Consider the following 23,640-nt stretch of genomic DNA (forward strand, 5'->3'; position numbering starts at 1 on the left):
CTCTATTATCAACTTATTGAGGAACCTCCATACTGTTTTCAAGAGTGGCCGTACCAACTTGCATTCCCACCAACAGTGTAGGTGTGTTCCTCTTTCTCCACATCTGCGCCAACATCTGTTCTTTTCCGACTGGTTAATTTTAGCCATTCTGACTGGTGTGAGGTGGTATCTCATTGAAGTTTTGATTTGTATTTCCCTGATGCCAAGTGATGTGGAGCACTTTTTCATGTGTCTATTGGCCATTTGGATGTCTTCCTTGCAGAAATGTCTGTTCATGTTGTCTGCCCATTTCTTAATTGGATTATTTATTTTTGGGGTGTTGAGTTTGATGAATTCTTTATAGATTTGGACACTAACCCTTTATCTGCTATGTCATTTGCAAATATCTTATCCCATTCTGTCAGCTGTCTGTTGGTTTTGTTGACTGTTTCCTTTGCTGTGCAAAAACTTTTGATCTTGATGAAGTTACAATAGTTCATTTTTGCCCTTGCTCCCCTTGCCTTTGGTGATGTGCCTAGGAAGAAGTTGCTATGGCTGAGGTAAAAGAGGTTACTACTTATGTTCTCATTATATATTTTGGATATTTTATCTGTCTTGTAACTATTTTCTTTCTTCATAGCTTGCCTTTTCATGCTCTTACTGGGATGTCTTAAAGAGCAAAAGCTTTTTTCAAATGAGTCTCATTTATTATTTTCTCTTATCATAATTATACTTGAACTTAAAAAATATTTTTTAAGATTGTGTCCTATGATATCTTTCAAATTTGAGGTCACAGACATTTTCTCCTTTCCTTTAGAAGCTGTATAATTTTAGCTCTAACAGTTAGGTCTCTGATCCATTCTGAATTCATTTTTATATGGTGTGAGGAAAGAATAAGAAAGTCATACTTTTCTACATGGATATCTAATATCTCCAGCATCATTTGTTTGAAGGCTTTAATTTTGAAGAAGTTTGTCACCTGTATTAGTTTGCTAGGGCTGCCATAATAAATTACCACTAAACAGGTGACTAAAAACAACAGAAAATTATTCTCTCATGATTCCAAAGGCTGAAAGTCCAAAATCAATGTGCTGGCAAGGCCATGCTCTCTCTGAAGGCTCTAGGAAAGAATCCTTCCTTACTACTTCCCAGCTTCGGGTAACTCCCAGCATTCTTTGGCATTCCTTGGCTCATAGCTACATCATTCCACCTACCTTCATAGTCACATGGCATTCTCCCCGTGTGTCTTTGTGTCCAAATTTCCCTCATCAGAGAAGAATTGGATTTTGGGTCCACTGTAATCCACTATGGCCTAATTACTTCTGCAAATATCTTATTTCCAAATAAGGTTACATTCTAAGGTATTGAGTGGATCTAGATTTGGGGGGGAACACTATTCAACCCATTAGAGCATCCTCATAAAAATATGACAATATATGAAGATCGATTTCTGGATACTTTTTTCTGTTCCATTGATCTGTTATCTCTATCTTTCAGCCAGTACCACTCTGTGTTGATAACTGAAGCTCTCCAGTGGGTTTTAAATTATTCAGGTTTCATGGTCCTTCAAATTAATTTTGGCCTGGGTGGCTCAGTCAGTTGAGCATCTGACTCTTGATTTTGGCTCAGGTCATGATCTCAGGGTCAGGGGATGGAAACCCATGCTGGGCTCTGTGCTCAGTGTATGGAGTCTACTTGTTCCTCTCTCTCTCTGCTCCCCTCCTCACTTTCTCAGTCTCAAATAAGTAAGTAAGTAAATAAATAAAATCTTCAAAAAATAATAATTCTGGCTATTGTAAGTCCCTTACCATTCCATGTAAATTATTGAAATAGCTTATCAGTTGCTTCAAAACCTTATTGCTGGGGTTTGGGTTGGGATTGCTTTGAATTGATTGCTCATTTTGATTTCTTTTTTTTTTTTTTTTTTTTTTAAGATTTATTTATTTGACAGAGAGAGACATAGCTAGAGAGGGAATACAAGCAGGGAGAGTGAGAGAGGGAGAAGCAGGCTTCCCACCGAGCAGGGAGCCCGATATGGGGCTCGATCCCAGGACACTGGGATCATGACCTGAGCCGAAGGCAGAGGCTTAACCCACTGAGCCACCCAGGCACCCCACTCATTTTGATTTCTTAATAATATTGAGTCTTCTAATGCATGTCCGTCTTCCTTTCAATAATGTTTTATAGTGAACAGCTTTTGCATGTTTTGTTAAAGTTATTCTTAAAGTATTTCATATTTTTGGTGTTATTGTAAATATTTTAAGTTTCACTCTCTAGTTGTTCACTGCTAGTATTGAGAAAAACTATTGATTTTTGTATATTGGCTTTGCTAAACAACCTTATGAACTGTAGTAACCCTTTTTGTTGTTACTGATTTCTACATGGATAGATACATGGATAATGATGTAATCTAAAAATAGTTTTACTTATTCGTTTTTTAATCTGCATATCACTAATTTCCTATTTATTACCTACTTGCCCTGGCTAGGACCTGCAGTAAATGTTGTATAGAAATGATGAGATTGGTCCTCTTTGCCTTGTCCTATCTTAGGGGGAGCACATTCAGTGTTTCAGCATCAAATATGATATTACCTATGTATTTCAGGGAAGGTTATTTCCAGGAAGTTCCCTCCTATTTTAAGTTTACTGAGAGTTTTAATTTTGATTGGGTTTTGTCGAATGTTTTTTCTGCATCTGACCAAATATTGCCCCCCGGGATTCTGATCATATGATGAATTACATTGATCCTCAAATATTAAGCCAATCTTATATTCCAGTAAAGTCCTACTTGATAGAAATGTATTGTTTAAAATATTTTACATTCTATTTGCTGAAATTTTGTTAATTTTTGTGTTTACGTTCATGATAGATATTGGCCTGTAGTGTTTTCATAAACTTTGGCTGGTTTTGGTGTAATATTGTCCTCAAAAAATGAATGCTCCTTCTTCTGTCAGCTCTAGGATTTTGTTTTGTTTTGTTTTAAGAATTCTCATTATTTTTTACTTCAGTAGAATTCACAGCAAAGGCATCTGGACATAGAGTTTTCTTTGTGAGGTTTTTAACTATAAATTCAGTTCCTTTCAGTCTAGTTCAATGATCTGTTTTTGTGTGACCTTCAGTGGCTTGTGTCATTTCATCTAACTTGCTGAATTTATTTGCAATAAGTTTTTCATAAGTTTTTCATAATATTCCCTTCCTTTTTACATGTCTTTAAAATCTGCCATGATGACTCATTTCTCATCTTGGTATTTTGTATCTTTTTTCCTGATTGGTTTGGCTAAAGGTTCAATTTCATTGAACTCTTGAGAAAATTAGCTTTGAGTTTCATCGGTTTTCCTATTATTTTACTGTTTTGCATTAATTACTGCTTTCTTATTTCTTCCTCTGCTTGCTTTGTATTTAATTTGCTCTTTCCTTTCTGAATTCTTAGGTGGAAGACTAGAATGTTGACTTGAGATTGTGCTTCTCTAATAACTTAATGCTATATAATTTCTCTAAGCCTCTCCTTGAGCTATGACCCACAAATTTTGAAAAATTTTTAAATTTTTGCTTTTAAGATTTTATTTATTTATTTATTTGAGAGCAAGAGTATGGGGGAGAGGAAAGGAAGAGGGAGAAGTAGATTCCCTGTTGAGCAGGGAGCCTGATGTGGGGCTCGTCCCCAGGACCTCGAGATTATGACCCAAGCCACAGGCAGATGCTTAACCGATTGAGCCACCCAGGCACCCCTAAATTTCTTATTCAGAGTATTTGCTAATTTTGTTTGTGGTTTATTCCTTAACCTATGGATTATTTAGAATTCTGCTATTTCCAAATAGTTGTAGATTTTCCCAGTATCTTTAATTTCTTTCTAGTTTGGTGGACAGAGAATGTACTTTGTATGATTTCAGTTATCTCACAATATTGATACTAGTTTTATGACCTGGAATATGGTCTGTTGTAGTGGAAGTTTTGTGTTCAGCTGTAAAGATGTGTGCTGCTGTGGTTGGGTGGTGGGTAGCAATGGAGTTCTCTAATACATAATGGCCAGTTAGGCTGATGGTGTTGGTCTGGTCTTCTGTATAGTACTGATTTCGGGTTATTTGTTCTATCCATTACTCAGAGAGGAGTGATGAAATCACTAATGACAGTTGTAGATTTGTTTGTTTCTCCCTCAATTTCTAGCAGTTTCTCCTTCATGTACTTTGAAGCTCTATTATTAGGAACATACCCATTTAGGATGGTATGTTTCCTTAACAAATTGATTCTGATTATGGAGTGTTTCTTGTGGTGAAATCTACTTTATGTGATGTAAATATGGCCTCTATAGTTTTCCTTACTTTTTACATGATAATGTAAAGTGGGGCTTCTCTAATCAGAGTTGGATCCCATTTTCTCTATGAAATCTAATCATTCCTGACTTGTAATTGGCACGTCTATTTACATTTGCTGTAGTAAGTGATGTGGCTGGCACTGAGTTTACCTGCTCACTATTTGTGTTCTACTCCTCCCATCTCCTTTTTTACTTTCCCCCTCTTTTCCTGCTGTGTTTTGGATGGAGCGCTTCCTAATCCCATTTCCCCACAATTGACTGACTAGTTACAAAATTTAATTTGATTTTTTTTTTTTTAATTGATTACTCTGGGATGGCAGTTCTCAAGAGCATTCCAGGGTCCATGAGATCCTTTTAGGGAGTTTTTGAGGACAGAAGTATTCGACAGGGGGAGTTTTCGGGAGTGGTTTAATAAAAGCTGTGAGCTTTCAGCTGAGTTTGAAAGACAAATAGGCAGACAAGAGTAGAGAGAGAAGATTAGGCGGAAATGAACAGAGCCTCAGTGACCTGTGGACAAGCCTGGTTGGAATCACAGAAGGAATAAGGTAGGTCAGGGTAAAGGATATTTGAAAAAAATGATGGTTGAGACTTTTCCAAATTTGATGGAAACTACACACACCCAGATCCTAGAAACTCCATGAGCTTTGTCCAGATTGAAATGACCTCCTCTCCATTGTTACCCCATCACATCCCATGTTCTTATCCCAGAACATGTAACATTTCGAAAGCACTTGCCTATCTAACTCCCCAGGAGGGAATAATGTTTGGCACATGTGAAATACTTGGTAAAATAAGAATTCTCAAATGCTGAGTGTATCACAAATATTGCTTATTTTCTTATTTCAGAGAGGCAAGATATAATTGAGTTGACTGACACTTCTTGTTCAAAATATGACAACATATGGTAATTCAACTGATTGAGTTCCTAAAAATTATTTAGGCAATAACTGTACTTTGGGACCTCATGTTTAGCATGAAAAAGGAAAAAATTTAAAATCAAACTCTCAAATGGAAGTATATACCAGAGCATGCTTGCATTAAAAAATTATACTGTTCTACCATTAATACTTCATTTAAAAAAAGAAAACAAAACAAACCACCTTTCCTTTGAAGTTGTGTTTTGAAGCGAGTTACCTGGCTTGCAAATTGACTGCTAGGATCAGCTGAAATCAACACACCATCTTGGTCCTTTTGAAATCCATCATGAGACCAATATGCCAGGTCAAAAATAAATGTCTTCCTATGTTCTGGGTTCTTAGGGTCTTGTATGGTTGTGGTGGTCCCGGAATGCATAGAAATCACACATTTGCTCCCAGAGTTCTTCTCTCTCTATAGTCAAATTACAAATTCAGAGTTCATCATTGTAGTTTTTGTCAAGTTGTTTGGCAAGTCTTGATACATACCTCCTAAGGAATTAAGACGGGCACTTACCGGTTATTCATCATCATCTCTAGTGATGTTAATTTTCTGAGACCAGCCTAACACCCAGCTATGCTAACAGCAATGACTACGGCAACAGAGAGCTTCCCTGTTTCATGAAAAAGGAAAAACAACCATTTCAGGACCCTGGAAACGGTCCTCAGGGCAGATGGCCAATGACAAAACATCTGTTCAAGGAAGTGTAGCACAGTTATGAAGAAAGGGGAGTCTGGTATCTGAAGCCAGCCCATTCCCTTCCTCTCTCCTGCCAGCTCAGCCAGGCAGAGACTCTCCTAGACTGCTGGAGCCCCCACCACAAGGCTGCCTCTCTCCCCAGATTGCAGGTGGAGGGCTTTCTTCTTGGCAGGAGCAGGATCTCAGCATTTCACATCCTACCCTGCTGCTGAGGCTAAGTCCTGGCAGAGACTTGGTGAAGGTGGGACTCCTTCTTGTAGCCGGTGTGCTACAGAGGCTCTACTTTGGATCAGCCCTCTGAGAACACTAGGGCATTGGCCGTCCCCGAGGTGGTGGGTCCACGCCAGGACAGAGAAGCTGAGAGGATCTCGAGCAGCTGTTCCATAGTCAACAAGTGCTGGGCTTCTAAAATGGCAACTTGCCATTGTCCCCACCGCCAAGTCTGGAGCCAAGGTGTAGACATCCTGCCCAGGGGGATAGCAGCTCATGTCCTCTCAAAGTCACGGACTTCATTTGCCCTCTTAGAGAAGCTGGATCCTAAGGGCACACTCAAGAACGGAAGTCATGATGGAAGGGAATTGGGAGAGGTCTGTTTTGATAAGGACTAAATTATAGGCCCTCTAGTTTGCAGAAGTTGCGGGGGCAAGGAGGGGATGGGGGTGGCTGGGAAACACCGTAGCTGGATGGACCCCCCTGGAGTCCTGAAAAATATGTCAGTGTTCTCAGAGACTGTTCCTTTTAAAGGAACCTGAATTTGATTGCATTAGTTAGCAGAGTAATTTATGCCTCCAGGAATTGCTGACAACAAAGCAGTCAGCCGCAATCCGTGGAGTCGAACAATTTGATGTCAAGAGAGGAATGAGCCCAACCCAAACCAGTGTCACCCAGGGTGTCCAGGGCATACCCAAAGCTGTGCCCTCCTGAGGTGAGGGATGGACTGTGCTACAATAGTCCAACCAGTCACCCAACAAATAAGCCACAGTAACAAGCTACATACGGGGGGTGGGAGAATCAGTTCCCAGATTTGCTACACCATATTATCTCGTGTCAGGTTTCCATTAAAAAATGATAAGGTATGCAAAGAAACAGGAGAGTAAGACCCATATATTGGGAAAACGGCAGGTAACAGAAATTATCTATCAGTGACCAGATGCCAGACTGTGAGCATTATAAGCACATGGAACCAAAGGAAACCATGTTTAAAGAAAATCCTAAGGAACTCTCCAAAAAAACTATTAGAACGAATAAATTAGTTCAGTAAGGTTGTAAAATACAAGATCAATACATAAAAATCAATTCTATACACTTGAAAGGAAGAATTTAAGAATGAAATGGAAAAATTTCATTTCTAGTAGTGTCAAAAGGAACAAAATACTTGGGAATACTTAACAAAAGAAATACAAAACATATCTTCTGAATGCTACAAAACATTGTTGAGTGAAACTAAAGATGATCTAAAAATTGGAAAGACCCCATGTTCATAGGTGAGAAGACTTAGCATTGTTAAGATGGTAACTCATCAAGCTGACATACAAATTCAGTGAAATCTCTATCAGAATCCTACCTGATTCTCTGTAGAAATTGACAAGCTGATAGTAAAATTTCCATGGAACTGGAAGGCACCCAGAAGAGCCAAAACCATCTTGAAATAGAACAAAGTAAGATTCACAATTCCCAATCTCACAACTTAGTACAAACCAAACAGTGACCAAGGCAGCATGATACGGGCACAGCGATAGGCATACAGAATCATCCCAGGCCTCCATGGTCAACTGATTTTCAACAAGACTGCCAAAAATGGGGAAAGAATAGCTTTTGCAAGAAGTGGTCCTGGAAAAACTTGAGAGCTACATGCAAAAGCAATGAACTTGGACCCTTGCCTCATACCTTATGCAAAAATTAACACCAAATGGACCAACGAGGGACCCTTGGGTGGCTCAGTCAATTAAGCATCTGCCTTCAGCTCAGGTCATGATCCCGGAATCCTGGTATTGAGCCTGCACTGGGCTCCCTGATTAGTGCGGAGTCTGCTTCTCCCTCTGCCTCTGCCACTCCCCCTGCTTGGGTGCTTCTATCTCAAAAAATAAATAAAAATTTTTTTAAAAAATGGAACAAAGTCCTAAATGTAAGAGATTTCAGTACAGAAGAAAACATTGGAGTAAATAGTCATGATCTTGGATTGGACAGAGTCTAATGACACCGAAAGCATGAATTCCAAAAGCAAAAAAAAGTAAGACTTCATCAAAATTAGAAATGATTGTGATGCAAAGGACACCATCAAGAAAGTGAAAAGACAGCCCTCAGAATGAGAGAAAATTTGCAAATCATATTATCTGATAAGGAATTGTATCCAGAAGAACAGCTCCATGTAAAAAGATAATCCAATTTAAAAATGAGTAAGAGATCTGATGAGACATTTGAGGAGGATACACTCATGGACAACAATATGAAAAGATACTTGACATCCTTAGTCATCAGGAAACTGCAATTCAAAACCACAAGGTACCATGTCACACCCAGAGAGGCTAGGATAGTCACATAGCTAGATTGGATTGGAGAAAGTGGAACCCTTGTGCACTGGCTGTGGGGAGCACAAGACAGTACAGCTGGCTTTGGAAAAGTCAGTTCCTCCAGTGATGAAACTAGTTACTGTATGACTCAGCAATTCCATGCCTGGGTGTAAACCCAAGAATAAAAACATGTGCCCACACAAAAGCTTACACACGAGTGTCTATAGCAGCATTATTTCTTGCAGAAACCAAAGTAAGGCTGTGGAGAAAGCCAACACGACTCAATTTCTTGCAGAAACCAAAGTAAGGCTGTGGAGAAAGCCAACACGACTCAAATATCCACTGAAGAGTGGATTAAACAAAATGTGTACATCCATAGAATGGGACAGTATCCACCCACAAAGAAATGGAATTTTGGTGTGTGCTACGTGGATGGACCCTGAAGACCTTATGCCAAGTCGAAGAAGCCAGTCACAAAAGACTGATCGCATTCACATGACCTGGGCAGAACAGGGAATAGACGGACTAATGCTGCTGAGAACCAGAGGGACAAGGATGATGAAGCTAAGTGACTGATTCTTGAGGTCATAAATATTTTAGTTCTGAAACTGCTGGTAGCAGCACCAATCTGTGAATATACTAGAAATCACGGAATTGTACACTTGAAGTGAGCGAACCCTATAGTAGGTGAACTGTCTTATATAAAAGATTGTAAAGGGGCACCTAGGTGGCTCAGCCAGTTGGGTATCTGACTCTTGGTTTTGGCTCTGGTCATGATCTTGGTGTTACAGGATTGATCTTGGTGCGTGAGACTGAGCTTAGCGCTCAGTGCAGTCTGCTTGACTCTCTCTGCACACCCCCCAGCCCCCCAATATCGTCTTGGTCTCTCTCAAATAAGAAAAAATTATAGAGGCTAATATCAAGACTACTTGTCAGGCACTGTGTTGATTAACAATTATTTCATCTAATTTTGTGATAGTAAGCCTCGTAAGTTAACAACATCTCCATTTTGTATGGAAGGAAACCAAGGCTCAGAGAGCTTAAAACCTTCAAGGTCACATAGTGGGTGAGTGAGAAAGTCAAGCTCATCTGACTTCAAGGGCTCCTAAGAAAATGCTGTATCTTCAAACACAGTCAGTCTCACCAAGCTGGTGCTCCGACCCCACCATGAGCATAAAGACTGGAAGTCAGAGAGTCGGGGTTCCCCCTCCCAAGGGGCACCAGTTGCCCAGAACCATCCACCCTTGTCACCTCTTGAGTTGGCCCACTTTCCTCCGTGCTACTGTTCCAGTATAAGCTAGCCCAAACTGGTGGTGGAATATGATCAAATGCCATCTGTTTGATGAGGGGTCCTAAAAGCCATGGAACTAAGGTGCCTACTTTCTACATCCTGTTCAAAACTTGTAGTTACTCTAACAGTATTAAAGGCCAGTGAAAAATACCCCTGGACTACCTTTAGCCTTATGACAGGTTAGGTTATAAAATGACTATTTCCTCCTTCTTCTTGGCTAAGACATTAAACTGCATACAAAATCCTTTATTTTTATCAGTCGGGGGCCTGAAAAGCCATGCCTCTGTAGAAGCCCCCATGAGCCCCTGCACTTGAAGTTGTCCAGTTGGGCGTAGAAAGCTATCCTGTGACAAGTCACCTGGTAGCTGTGATACAGATGAATGTTAGGGAGTAGAAATCACAGACACTGACGGAAAACGTGCAAAGCAATCTTGAATACTAATGGACCAGTGAGGAGAGCATCAGGTTGAACAAGGTCCAAATGGGAAGACCTCACGTATGGTCTCCATGACGCTCCCTGTATGCCATTCGGGACCGACACAGCCCTTGCTCATCATTCCATCTGGAATATCCTTGTCCGAATCTCACTTGGCCCCTGGGTCATGTGAAATGCCTCCATCTCCAGAATCTTCATGACCGAGCCAGGCAGAATGAACTAGACCTGATCCATCTCTGGGAGCTGTTTGCCTCACCACTGTGGTACGTTCCGTCACCAATTACTTACGTAACGAGACTGCAAACTGCTATGCACCGTTTCTCTAGGACTGCGTTTGATCCACAGCAGTCAGTTATCGGAAAACTTGTAACTAATGCCTTGGTAATCAGAGGTTTCTACGGGGTCCCAGGACAAGTATCCCTTCTCTTTTACCCTACATTGCAGTGGCAACACAGCTGAAGGAGCAGTTGGGAGGAAAAGGACATTTGTTAAAAAGAGCATGCATCTGTATTCACCAACTCACACTGGTTTGAAAAAACTAACTTGCAGTACGTTTCTCTCATCAATTATTTTTTTATTGAGCTACTTGTGCAAAGGAATGAGGTTACGTGTTCACTAATTATGTTGCGATCGTTAAATTACTCGTTTAACAAGTTCATTTAAAGAAGTTTAATGTTCCATCAATGACAAGCAGCTTGAATACACGTTTGATAACGATCATTAGAACAAGGAATAAAATGCAAGATCTAGTCAGAGTCTCAACCAGGCGGCATCGCATTCATCACTAACCTGACTGAAAGGCCGCATGCGCACAGCCACCCGCACACCATCCGTACTCGGCAGAGGGGTCGTCATTTTCCCAGCTCTGGTGGTTTTGATTTGGTAGAAAAATAAGGTGGAAAGCACAGTGCTTCTGCTTCATACTAACACATTACAAGCTTAGCCAACACAAGCAGTTTGTTTCTAGACAATCAATTATTAATGGTCCATTCGTTACACACTATCCGATGACCTGTTATAAATTATTTTACAGCACTAACTTCGGGATGAGTTTCCCAGGCTACATCAAGCGTCCCCACTGAATTGCACAGTCGTACTGCACACAAGTGTCTTGTTTCTTTTCCCTTCCCACCTCACACTCGATCCCCGTCCTCAACAGTCTGTGCCTGAGGTCCTACGAAAATGCGTCAGTTTTCAAACCTGAATATTAAGGGATTTCTGTGATTTTTTTTTTTTTTAATAGCAAGCTCCTTCACAGCAAGAATATAATAAAATTTGTTCAGACTTATTGTAGCGAGACTAGGCACACACGAGGTGCACCGAGCAACCATGAGACAGATTTGTTCGACATTTCCCTTCCTCTCAAACCTTTCCAAGAGGCTAGTGAGCAGTGAACCGGTCACTCTAATCTGGATAATAGTCTCTGAAAAATGAAGAGACCATAAAGGTAAAGAGCCTTTAAGCTTGCTGAACAAGAAATGACAACATTGTATTTAACCAATGCATTGCTTGGAAAAGGACTCATTTGAGGTAGAATATACAAAATTTGTTCAACTACAAAATGCGGCAAAATTACATGCCCATAATTCAATTTCAACATAGTAACAGGCAAAAATAGATATATGTACATTTTATGATTAGAAATCTCAACCATAGGAGCAAAGTGCATAAATTATAAAATAGCAACTTTAAAAAAAAATCAGTTCTTCAATCATCTTCATTTTAAGGCTGGTCTAATACCTTGAACTGTAGCAAAAGAAAATGGGACCAATGCCTACTCGCATTATAAAATCATTATTAAAACAGAAATCCCCTCTCAAAAATCTAACAGACACAAACTACCATGAAGTATACACTTTATTTAACATTCCAGTAATAAGCCATATTTACATATTATATAAATGTATGAAGTCTTAATATAAAATAGAAAAACTGCCCAGACTAAAAGAATCACACTCCTTAATGGAGTTATTATACTTATTGAAGACCTTCTGTTTACAAAAATTTACAGTAATTTATACAAATTATTTTCTCCCAAATTAGATGATTTTTAATAATCCACACAATTAGGATGATTTTACAAATTGGTGTTCATTAAAAACTTGAAAAAAAATTATAGCATTTTTCTGCGTAAAACTTGCTTTGGAAAGGAAGACAGCTTCTTCCTGCCCCTTCCCGGAGCTCTTCCCGCCACTGCTGTCGCTTTTCGAGGCTTGATCTGGACTCCGTCCACTGGGCTTGCCAAAGGAGAAATCAGCCGGATTTTCACAGGAGGAGGTGACCAATTATCTTCTTCTTTGCTTCTGAAAACAAAACATAATTCAGGTAAGAATAAACACATTATAATATAAACTAGAATCCATTTCCCAATTACACTGAGGAAAAAGCCTCTATGAGCAGTACCCTTTCCTGGTGCTTTATCTTGAGAAGTGAAGAGAAGCATCCGGTCACAAATGGCAGCTGGAGGCTGTATAAAGTCTTCCCATGTCAGTGGGCTGAGAGCCCAGCAGGCCCGTCAGGTGCGTGAGAATCAGCTCTCACATGCCAGCAACTGGCAAGTTCGTGCACATTTTTGTCATAGGAACGTTTCCCACAAATATACACGAAGCCAAATGACATGTCAACGGTGTTACGAGTTTTGGTCTCATATGGCCTCCAAGGTCTCATGAAGTCCGTTTTTAAAGGGTGGTCGAGTGGATTTACTTGGTACTTTTATGAAATTCAATCATGCTTAAGTGTCAATATACCAAGAGAAATTTCAATTTCTCCACAAATGGAAGTTTTATTGTTACTAGTAGAATAAGTGCAAGAATTTTAAGTTACAATTATTTTTATTAGTAATTATCTACATTTACCAAGGAAAGGTTGAAACCTCGCACTGCCTTCCCCCACCCACTGCCAAAACCAAATCCCAACAGGCACGGAACTGCCCTCTCGAACCTTCTTTAAAAAGGATGGATGGGCTTTCACTGCTATGTAGGGAGACCCAGCCATCACCACGAGCCAGTGTGCACAAATGCCCCTGAGAATGACTGCTCCCTGAAGAGTTTCATTTCTCTAACTTATGACTCTGGATAAAAATTACAGCATCTAAAAGGTCATACCTGCTTGTTTGTCTTGTCTTTGATGTCCTGGTTGTTTTCACTTTTGGCCTTCCCACGGTTTCTGACAGAGCATTATCTTTCTACGCGTTAAAAATTTAAGAAGATAAATCGCAAGTAAATACTTAAAATCCGCGTTGGATTAGTTCTATCCTGAGTCAAGGAATATGGCCAAACAGGGCTGGTGAATTCAGACGCCACAAGTCCCAAATGCACCCCTTTTATCTTTAGTAGAACTCTGGTCATCTAGGGCCATCCAGGGCCCTATCCCCACACATCCGGTTCCTCTCCAAGGCCTGCGTGTTTCACGGGGAACACGTCCTTGTCTGTGCCCTCCTGTCCCCACTGCCTCCGTCCACATCCAGGCTCTCGTCATCTCGTAAGGGAACAGGCCACCAGAGACTAGTTTTCCTCCCTAGAATTCACGGCCTCCCTCCTTCAATGTGCTCTTCACCCGATTGTAAGCAGCGCCCCACCCCCGCGTACTGCCAGGCCTGTGCCTCTGCGATCCAGTTTTCTCTTCTAGTGGTGCCTTTTGCCTTCCGTCGATAGGGTTTTTTAAGCATAAATAATCCCCACCACACCGGGAAACAATTACGTGCTTCAGCCTCCCCAATTAAACTGAGCTCCTGCAAGACCAGGAATCTGCCCAAGTGATTTCTGTGCAAGTCTTTGTCCTTCAACAGTAACCGGCTCATAGTAGATAGTTCAAGAAATGTTTAAGATTAATGTTAAAATCTGGGTCTGTCTCCCACTCAGCCCTAGAGCTATTTTGATTTTTAGGGTTATGTGCAGTCAGGTGGTACAGTCACCTCTGAAACACGCTCTCTCCAAGTGTGGGGTGTGCGTGATACCCCGGGAGTTCAGGGACCTCAGACCTCTAATCTAGATAAATACATCCGGATCCTTCTGAGGCAACACTGAAAGCTAGAAGCCTTTCCCCTAATGGGTAATCTAAACCGCAGCTGCCAGGAACACACCATCGGTGACATACTGTACCCTCAGGGCAGCCCACAGAAGTGCAGACAAGGATCTGGGGCTTTTGGTCTAAAAATCTGTGCTTTCACCAGAGGTTTATTTAGGAAACATGGCCGATACGGAGTACAGAGCATGTTTAAATAAGCATATGAATAAACTGCACTTCTTACCAGTTCATCTCCCGCTCTGGATGTGTTAGATGTGGTTTTCTGCCTGGTCCTTAATGCAGGAGGCGAGAAGACAAACCGAGAAGATAAATCTGAAACTAATTCTTGCAGCTGTGCCGGAGCCTCTATTTTCTTCCCTAAAGCAAGGCAGGGAGAAAAGAATACACAATGTATCCACGCCCATCTATATCCATCTCAGTTAATGATGGTTTTTTTAAAGCCTGGAACAAACAACACACGGTAGGAAGACACGAGCATCTGAACACAGCGGCCGCACCAGGAGGACAAGAACAATGGGGCAAACCCAACATTCAGGAACATCTAATGCCTCAAACTAAATGCTACAGTAGAAAAATAAAACCTATAATACTCAGAACTGTATCAGTCAACTAGTTCAAATCTTTTTTTTTTTTTTTTAAGATTTTATTATTATTTTTTTTTTAAGATTTTATTATTTGCCAGGGAGAGCACAGGCAGGCAGAGAGGCGGGCAGAGGCAGAGGGAGAAGCAGGCTCCCTGCTGGAGCCAGATGCAGGACTCGATCCCAGGATCCTGGGATCATGACCTGACCCGAAGGCAATGGCTTAACTCACCAAGCCACCCAGACACCCCAACTTCTAATCTTTACTGCTCCTCAAACATTCTTAGGAAGGGAAGCATCAATCTTGTACATAAGCTAAGCTAGTTTGCTTCGTAAGCCCACCTATTCCAGAGACAAGGTTTTAGTTTACAGAAGTAATTTTGTCTTCAAAGAACACTCCAAAGTTCTTTCCTTCCGGCTCGTTCAGAGGTAGTTGCTTGGGTCAAAGCAACAACGGAAGAAAGTCCACGTTGTAAAGGAAAAAAGCAGCAGAGAAAGTACTGAATGTGGAAGAACCGGCTGATAGGAAGATACTTCAAAGACAAAGAAAAATGGCTGAATTAAGAACTGGTTCAAAGTATGTAACTAAAAACATCACAGACTTCATCTCAGATTTTGTTCTCCCCACAGGGTCTCCGGACTCAGGGCAAGCAGCCCTGTGCTTGTGGAAGCAGCCGGTGAGGCTGCCTGCCGCCGGCTAGTCCTAGCTTCTGCAGGCGGCAAATCAGTTAAACCCCTCTGTGCCTCAGTTTCTATAAAATGCCATCAGTGACGGGACCCACGACGTCACCGCGAAGACGAGCGGATCCGAGCAGCGTGGACGGTGCGCGGGGAGTGCTCCAGCGATGTCGGCATTTGTTAGGAGGTTACTACTTCAAGAACTTAAGTCCGGAAATAAAATTCTCCAAGTCTAGTCCCAGCGAGACCATCAGACAATCAAGACTTCTCTAAGACGTCCAATTCTGCTTTTAAAGCACATGATGCTTACAAGAAAATACCGAGGCGAGGTCGGAAATCGAAGTCCGCTCTGCTACTAGCGGGTAAGGGGCGGCCTCGGCAACAACCGGGGGAGCTGGTGTGACTGCCCTTCGGTCGTTAAAAAGAAAGCTGTCTAGGTTCCTTCTAGGGAATAAAAACACGCTGTCTTTCCTCTCCGGGCCACCGGGAGCAACAGCCCCTCTGGCTTCTCGGACCCCTCGCACTCCTCCCCGCGTCTCCCCCTACACGTCAACGGAGCAAGTAAGGCAACGCGGACCCCTCCACTCCGGGGCAAAAAGGTCCGGCCTCCCCCGTTTCTCCCACATGTGCTTCTCCTAAGCCCAACAAGACTTTGTGATCCTTGCTGGCCATGTCCATTCCTCCCCCACTTCTTGACGCTTCTCAAGGGCGCTCCCGAGTGCCGGCTTCGGGGCCAGGAACGCACTGGTCCGCGGCCGCGTCGACTCCGGGCAGCCCGCGGGCTCCGGGACGCCACTGCTTTTCCTGCGCGGCGCGGGGGCTCCGTCTCCCTGAGCCTCGACCTCCCCGCACTGGGGCAGGAGGAAGAGCAGCGACACTTCACTGCGCCGCAGCAGAGTCCTGACAGACACCGATCCCAGCGCGGCCTCCGGCCCACGGCAGGCCCCTCCGCACGATCTGCCGCTGAGTAGCAGAAAGTAGACCAAATCCACAGAGACGGCAAAGCTTCCCGTTCTTTTGACCCGCAAAACACCCTGAACTAGACTCTAAGACGGCTGTTTCTTTGACCGCCTTCCCGTCTTATGAGAATACCTGCCCGCTCCGCGGTGCCTCCTGCCCTCTGGGGTTGCTGGCAGGACACGCCGAGGACGGGCAGGGGAGGGGGGCGGACTCTATGCAGGAGGGCGAGAGAGGCAGGCGGCCCTGGATGCTGGTGATGGCTTTGTGGCCAGAGGCTGCGGGGCTGGCGCTGTCCCCTTTGTGGTCCAAGTGAGAAGCCCGATGTGGCAAACGGAAAGGACCGGCTGCCCAGCTACTGAGTGGCAGGAACGAGAGAGCTCAGTCCCCAATTTCTCACCACTTCTACCGCGACAAGGTGCCTATTTTTAATGCGAGAGAACCTGACAACAGTTCCAGTAGGTAACAGGAGAGCGTACAAGCGTGTGCGGCCCTCCGGGAGATGTGGGGCAGCCACGAGCCACACAGACTCAGGAACACCCACCCGGTTCTGAAGAGTATTCGAGAGGATCAGAAAATGTTCCTGAAGTGAGGCGGGAGAAGCAGCAGAGTACGTCCCCAGACACACAGCTGGAAGGAAACGGGAACGCTGCTTATCGGTCCTGCTGATGACTGTAGACACGGGATTTCTCATCTTCCATGGCTGGCACGTATTTTACTCCAGAAACAAGTAAAACTAGTCCACGGGCATATAGACACCAAATACGTAAAGACGACGAAGATCAGAGATGCTAGTGACACCTATTAACACAATTTGTGTGTCTGCTACACTTTTCTAAGTCACAAGGAAAGCATGAAATAGGATTGTGTTAATGACCTTCTACTCACCCTATGACATTTCATTTAAAATTTATCTGATCTAGCAGCTTAGTCAAGTGAGCTCAATTCAGATACTCCTGTCACTGCATTTGGCTCCATGGAGAGCATGGCCGTGACCTCCCTTTCCTCATGCTGAATCCTACAGCACTACAAAATCAAAGATCTATTTTTAACAAACTGGGGTAGGGGGCAGGAAGACGGACCTCCTGCAACTACAAGTTACTTTGTAAAACAAACAATCCATCTGATGGCGCAGGGTCCCTCCCTAGGCTCAGGCTATGTAACTAAATCGAATGACTGCAGAATCCAGCACATTTATACAGGTGTTTGCAGAGTGAATGCTGAATACAGAAAATTTTCAGTCTGAATATTTTTTAGCAGCTTACATTTCTAGTGGCCTTTCTCAAGTCATGAGGCAACTAACTTTACAGGATGTTCACTAATGCTTTTAGAAGTATATTCAATAGTTCTGAAAGGTTTAAATAAATACAACAAAGTCACATACTTTACTTATGAGTCCCTGAGCTGCTTTGCTGAAATTCCAATCTTAGGCCTTAAGTGAACGACTACATTTTGCACACCTAACCATTTTTTATCACATTTGCCAAGAACGACCCTAACAGGTTCTGTTCAGCTACACCAGTGTCTCAATATTTCCTTCATCAACATCACCTTTTAGACCCTTCCTCCTAATTGGCCACTTCACTGAAACATCCCCCCTCCAAATCCTAATAGCACAGATAAAGAATAAGATATTCTCACCCTTTGGGAAGACACGTCGCCCCTGCCGGGAAGGAAGGTGTGTGCTATACCAACCCAGTGATACAGCTGTGAGCTCCTCAGGGCAACGAGGGAGGCTAGATGGGAAGTCGGGCCAATTTAAGGGCAACAGGGAAGAGGCACTGAAATAATTTCTGTATCCTGTTCAATAAAATTCTACTCCTTCCCTTTCAAACAATTTGAGGTGGTGATATCTGCTGGAACACGAGCTAAATACAGTGGTACTTAGATTAAAAACGCCGATTCTAGGGGTGCCTGGGTGGCTCAGTGGGCTAAAGCCTCTGCCTTTGGCTCAGGTCATGATCCCAGGGTCCTGGGATCAAGCCCCACATCAGGCTCTCTGCTCAGCAGGGAACCTGCTTCTCCCCCCCTCTCTCTGTCTCCCTCTCTGCCTATTTGTAATCTCTCTCTGTTAAATAAATAAATAAAATCTTTAAAAAAAAGCTGATTCTATCTGGGGAGAAATTAAGTCACTTATGTCTGGGCAGAATGAAGAGAAATGATACTATCCTAGAAGATTAAACCCATGTCAAGGGAATTCTAAGGCTTCAATAGTCACAGTGAATAAGAAAATTCCTGAATCTGAGAATAAAATTTGAAACATAAAATCTCTAAATTTTACTATTTAAAAATAAGGCGTGTTTTCTTTATGGGGGGGGAGGAATTCCCTGTAAATACTAATCATTTTTAGGAGAAATAATTACGGTCTTGAATCAAATTGTGATTTAAACAACAGAATCTTAAGCTGAAGACTTTGAGCAAGATGAAAACTGTGCTTTGAATATAAATAAACGTACCTTTCTCTTTCTTTGGAACCTTTGACATGGGAGTAGAGAATACAAACTCATTTTTCGGTTCAGAGAGGTCGGGAAACGAGATGGTCTTGCTAGATCGAGTTCTCGTGCTACGGGACGATTTCAGTGGAGTGGCTGGGGCAAGCACCCTCTCTTCTGGGTTGTCAGTTTCCATGGCTGTCGTTCCTTCATCGGTGTATTTTTCTGATACTGGGCCTAATGTACTCGTCTGGCTTGGATCTCCAGTCCTTTTCGTAAGCTTTTTCTTAGAGCTTGTCACCAGAGTAAGTTCCTCGTTTGGCACTAAAACGAATTTTTCTAAAGCTGTCTTTGCAACATCAGTCTTTCTTTTAGCCGGGGTCTTTCTTGTCGACCTCTTCTGGCTGCTGAGAGTTCCTGACCTCCTCTTGGGACTTTTTGCTTCCTTGACAGCCTTGGACCCAACATCTTCAGATGGATTAACTTTTCTCGGTCTACCACGTTTTCTAGGTCTACCAAACTCTGCCTGAAGACTCAGCTGTGAGGAATCCAGTCTGGAGTCTTCTGTGACATCAAGTGTGCTACATTCCCTCTTTTTAGGACTTCTACCAGGCTCGGCAGGCAGTGCCTGGTCCACGGGCTTTCCATCATGTCCTCTACTTTCAGCAGCTTCTAGAGTGGCACTTCTCAGTTTTCTGGTACTTCCGCTGGGACGTGCTCCTTTACTGACTTTCAGATCTAGATCTACCATTTCAACACTCTCCAGATAGTCCACAGATTTTTTAATTCCTTTAGGAGTCTTTTTGGTAACAGATGAAAGCTTAGTTTCTCCAACTGACCTATGTCCTGTTTTTTTAGAAGATTCTAGAGTGGCACTTCTCAGTTTTCGGGTACTTCCGCTGGGACGTGCTCCTTTACTAACTTTCAGATCTAGATCTACCATTTCTACCATTTGAACGCTTTCCAGAGAGTCCACAGATTTTTTAATTCCTTTAGGAGTCTTTTTGGTAACAGACGAAAGCTTACTTTTTTCAGTTTCTGGTTCCAACAGCTGAGAGGGTTTCACCCTCCTTAGTTTGCCAGCTGGAGTAACCTCTACGTCCTGTTCCATGGGATGATCACTTCCTAACATGTCCTGATTATCTTCTGTTCTTTTCCTTCCTCTCCTGGGAGTCCCAGGGTTTTGAGGTATTTGCTGGTTCTGAGAGAGAACTCTGACATCAGAAGAAGCACCTTCAGAAGACCCAGAAATTTCTTTTCTTTTCCGAGTCCTCCTACCTGAAAGGCCCAATGTGTCAGGAGTATCAACAGCTGTGGACTCTTCCTGCTGTGCTGATAGGACGCTTGGGTTTTGTACACGTACTCTTCTGCGCGTTCTGGAGGAAATCGTGTCGTCAAGCTGGCTCACATTTATAGTCATTGTACTGGTTTCCTGAACAGTCTTCAACGTAGATTTGACTACCTTGGTGGCGACCTGCTGGCTTATTAAAGGTATGTTTTCATGAATGGACTGCTGTTCCACTGTATCTGAAGTAATTTCTTTACTTCTTGTGTCTTTGATTACATCTAGCAAATTTTCTGCAATTGCTACTTTAATTGGTTCAGGCACATATGGTAAGGTCTCTACCTTTTGGGACTCCTGATTACTAGTTACGACCGTTGCCAACTCTGCACCAGGTCCACCGTTTTCCCCACTGTATATGGGTTTTTCCTCAGCTGCCGTGTTTGCTGCTGGAGCTAACACATTAGATGCTGCAGAATCACCGGTCTCTAATTCTCCTTCTTCACCTTCCAATATCAAGGTAAAGTTGCTCTGTGCCCCAAAAAGTTCCCCATCTACTTCAGGAACGTCACACTCAGCAGAGTCTTTATTATCAGATAAGTAACAAAACTGTTGCTCAATGGTATCAAAATTATACTGGAGCTTAAGAGTCCCTGAGGGATACAACTCGTTAAATGCAAGACTCCTAGCCTCGTGTCCTGAATCTTGAACTCCGAGCTTTTCATGTTCAGTCACCTACAATGAATTAAAGATAAGAGACCGGTTAAAGAATTTTAATGTATACATTTATTTTAGCCTAAAGCATACAGTTTTTTAATAATCATCTCATCTTTGGCATATGAATTGTTAAACATAAACTACATTTGATATGGCATATACTTATGGGTTTACTTTATAAAAAATATCCCTTTAAGCAATCAGACATTATTACTTGGTCAAAATAACTAGACAGAAAAAGATTTTGAGATTCTAAATGGAATTAAAATAGAAATTTCACATTTCCCTAGCTAAAAAAGACAGTCCTTATAAAACCTTGAAAATTACTATGATACTAATTTAAGGACTTAAATCTGTTCTCGCCCGAGAAAAAACATTAACTGGAGAAAAAGACAATCCCCAAATTGTTTTAATGGTAATCCCCAAATTCCCTAACTAACCACACTTTTTCTAAACAGCATCATCCCCATAAGGTTGAAGAAGAATTCACCTACATAAGCTCCCTTGGGCTAGACTCAATCCTCTTCCCTTTGCTGGGGCTGCATAAACCATGAAATTCCTAAGGCTTTCAAGTTCAGTACCTCTCCTGCAAGGGTTTGGTGGAAGAAGGAATGGTCCTTGCATTTACCTTTTGGTAAGGGAGGGGGAGAAAAAGGAGGAGGTAGAGAGTAACAGAGAGATCTCCTGACCAAGAAGGTAGAACATTACCGCCCACCTAGACAATGACATTTTCCCACTCCCCCCACATTCAGTGAGATGAAGACTGGAAATACCCAGAAATGAGGATTCTCACTCATACCACGCCCACAATTTTTATTAGCTTCCCAGCTGAAGGAATAGGGACTTTATCCATCCATTTTACAGTGAGAATACTCATGAAAATGAATATGGACAGTCATGACATTTTATGATTTAAGAAACTTTCAAATACTATACAATCACATTTCTATAAATTAGAAGAGGTTTTTTTTTTTTTTTTTAGAATCTTACATTCACTTATCATATATAGTTGCCTGTTGATATTAAAAAAAATGTGGTGGAATTTTGAGAAACCGTAAGTCATATTAAGTACAAAAAAAGAAAAGGAAAAAAGAAAGAAAGAAAAGAAATCCCTTCTCATGTTATAGAAGTTAAACCCCAGCCAGCTATTGAGCACTCTCCTACTAGTCTGCATGGGGGAACAATCCTCTCGAACTGTATTCAATTATTTTCAAATGCTCTGAATAATTTCGCTGTCATACTGGTCTCTGCAGTAGCCAGTATCTGTTTTCTCATGGCTAAAAGAACTGTCATTTGAACCAGATACTAAGCAGAAATTAATTAATGGTTACAATTCTGACTTCTTTAACATAACTTTTTGATTCTCACGAAAAACACTCTTCTCACTTAAAGGATGTGTTCTTTTATATTCCACAAAATATTTACATGCTTTCTTCTAATGGACATTATAAAGAGGTTTTTATACAGCAGTCAAAATAAGTGAATTCATTAGGTTTAAACTATGGTTTGAAACCTAACTAAACCAAAACTAACAACGAAGTAAAAAATTAGTTTTTTACATGAATTTCTTGAGGATCAGGAGGAGCATCAGAAACGGGAGGTTTTTCTTCTGCTAAGTCAACACTTGCTTTCAGGACATCAAGTTCTACTTTGTGCTCTTGCTGCAAGTTCAGTGTTATTTCCTGGTCACGCTTATGGTCAGAGACCCCAGGACTTTCAGGAGCAGCAAGTCCAGAGTCTCTGCTATCACTGTGCACATCGGCCACAGCTGAAAGAAAAATACACACACACATACACTGTTTGAGAAGCAAGAGAAAGGCACAGGCCATATTGCACTTGAGAACATTTCCTTGAAAATCTGTCCTACTGCCCAATAGTTTCTAACTTCTTACAGGGAAAAAGCCTACAAGGGTTTACATATTAAACCCATATCTTCAGTATCCATTCAGTTTAAACAATATGTATCTGCTTTCTACAAACACATGAAGGTAAGTTTTACATTTAAAAATGACAATAGTGGCTTTTTTCTTTAACTTAGGTATAATTCCCACCCTTACTGCGAAACTTCAGTATGAGAACAATTGCTTAGAGGAGCTCAAATGTTTGTTCCCTATTCACTGAACCTGGAAATCATGGTTATCAGGGGACTGACAAGTGGCCAGCAGTTACCCTTGCTGAGCAGGTGTACAATAGCAAAAGGGACCTGCAGTCTGGGCCATATCTCACTGTGAAAAGGACTAGGTAGTTCTCTTTTGGCAGAAAGTATCCATAAGGCCACAGACTGAGCCACCCAAGAACCCCCGTAAGTTAAAAAAGAGTCAAAAGTTACAAAAAAAAAAAAAAAAAAAACCTAGGAAAAAACATTTGCATGCTTTTAACAGATAATGGGGCTAGTATCCATAATATACAAAAACAGCTTATAAAACAAAATGAAGAAAGTTTTTCACCTGTCCGTGTGGCAAAGAGGAATGGGAAAACACACACTTTACCTTATCAGTGTTAACAGGAAGAAAAAAAAAAGGTCACTAGATTAAAAAAAAAAAGTCAAATGATCTCTACATATTCGTTAATTTCCCTAGAGTAAATGCAGTTGTTTGTAATTATTTTTTCTACTAATAAAAAACCAATCTTGGTCTTCAGTTAAAAAACAGAAGTTGCCCCATGTAGCTATCGGAGTCCCAGAAGATCGAAAAGCCGATATGCCATCTGGCTGGGGACTGGTAATTAATTTTACTCTTCTTTAATGTTCTAAAGGAAAATATGTCCACAAAAACCATTCTAAGACGTCTACTATTAGACCTCCGAGTGCCTTACAAGCAACTCAG

The 23,640-nt window shown here is 41.8% G+C and overlaps 2 protein-coding genes across 7 annotated transcripts in view; both read right to left on the minus strand.

The window, feature by feature from the left end:
- LOC131815279 (kinesin-like protein KIF28P) overlaps positions 1 to 10,997 on the minus strand; it is a 60,914-nt gene extending 49,917 nt beyond the window's left edge. The window contains exons 1-2 of the mRNA XM_059147011.1: positions 10,932 to 10,997; positions 5,426 to 5,620 (exon numbers count right to left, since the gene is read on the minus strand). Coding sequence (XP_059002994.1) covers positions 5,426 to 5,620; positions 10,932 to 10,997 — 261 coding nt within the window. The remainder of the gene's footprint in view (positions 1 to 5,425; positions 5,621 to 10,931) is intronic.
- A 984-nt stretch (positions 10,998 to 11,981) lies between these two features.
- The window catches only part of AHCTF1 (AT-hook containing transcription factor 1), an 82,249-nt gene continuing 70,590 nt past the window's right edge, over positions 11,982 to 23,640 (minus strand). For all 6 annotated transcript variants that reach the window (XM_059147007.1, XM_059147006.1, XM_059147005.1 and 3 more), the window contains 5 exons: positions 22,375 to 22,583; positions 18,841 to 20,833; positions 14,392 to 14,525; positions 13,247 to 13,326; positions 11,982 to 12,445 (listed from right to left, as the gene is read on the minus strand). In XM_059147007.1, the coding sequence (XP_059002990.1) occupies positions 12,256 to 12,445; positions 13,247 to 13,326; positions 14,392 to 14,525; positions 18,841 to 20,833; positions 22,375 to 22,583 (2,606 nt within the window). In that variant the 3' untranslated portion in view covers positions 11,982 to 12,255. The remainder of the gene's footprint in view (positions 12,446 to 13,246; positions 13,327 to 14,391; positions 14,526 to 18,840; positions 20,834 to 22,374; positions 22,584 to 23,640) is intronic.

Source organism: Mustela lutreola, chromosome 14, assembly GCF_030435805.1.
Source record: "Mustela lutreola isolate mMusLut2 chromosome 14, mMusLut2.pri, whole genome shotgun sequence".
In the NCBI taxonomy this organism is placed as follows: domain Eukaryota; kingdom Metazoa; phylum Chordata; class Mammalia; order Carnivora; family Mustelidae; genus Mustela; species Mustela lutreola.